Source organism: Antrostomus carolinensis, unplaced genomic scaffold (genome assembly GCF_000700745.2).
Source record: "Antrostomus carolinensis isolate BGI_N321 unplaced genomic scaffold, ASM70074v2 scaffold25390, whole genome shotgun sequence".
In the NCBI taxonomy this organism is placed as follows: domain Eukaryota; kingdom Metazoa; phylum Chordata; class Aves; order Caprimulgiformes; family Caprimulgidae; genus Antrostomus; species Antrostomus carolinensis.
Window position 1 is genome coordinate 1 of NW_010290967.1, and position 420 is coordinate 420.

At 47.6% G+C, this 420-nt stretch overlaps 1 protein-coding gene across 1 annotated transcript in view; it reads right to left on the reverse strand.

The window, feature by feature from the left end:
* Positions 1 to 42: 42 nt before the first annotated feature.
* Positions 43 to 420, reverse strand: part of LOC104530468 (trichohyalin-like) — a gene marked incomplete at its 3' end in the record, with an annotated part of 2323 nt that continues 1945 nt past the window's right edge. Inside the window, 1 exon segment of the mRNA XM_029086782.1 lies at positions 43 to 420. This exon segment is cut by the window's right edge and continues 30 nt beyond it. Coding sequence (XP_028942615.1) covers positions 43 to 420 — 378 coding nt within the window.

Sequence of the window (420 nt, forward strand, 5' to 3'; positions counted from 1 at the left end):
CAGGTCCAGCTCCCGTTGGAGATCGATCCTTCTCTTTCTCACTGATCCTTTTCTAATTGCATCTTCTTCCAATTCCTGGACCTGGTGGATCTCTCTTTCATTTTCTTGATATTCAAGCTGAGTTTTCTTCTTCTTTCTTTCTTCAGGAATACCTCTTTCTGCTTCACATGTTTCATAGTACACGACGTCAACTTCTAGCGGTTCTTGTAGGTATGACTGATGTGGGCATCTTGAGTCCAGACCGTCACGCTCTCGCTGGTGGTGGCTCCTGTGTTCACGTGCTTTTTGTTCCTCCTCACGTAGGTGGTAGCGGCTTCTGTCTTCTGTGAGCAGTTCAGGTGTACGAGGCTGGTTGTTACTTCCTCTATCTGCTCCTTGTGGCCTCTGGTTTTTTTGATCATAGGCTGGCAGTGCTGGCTC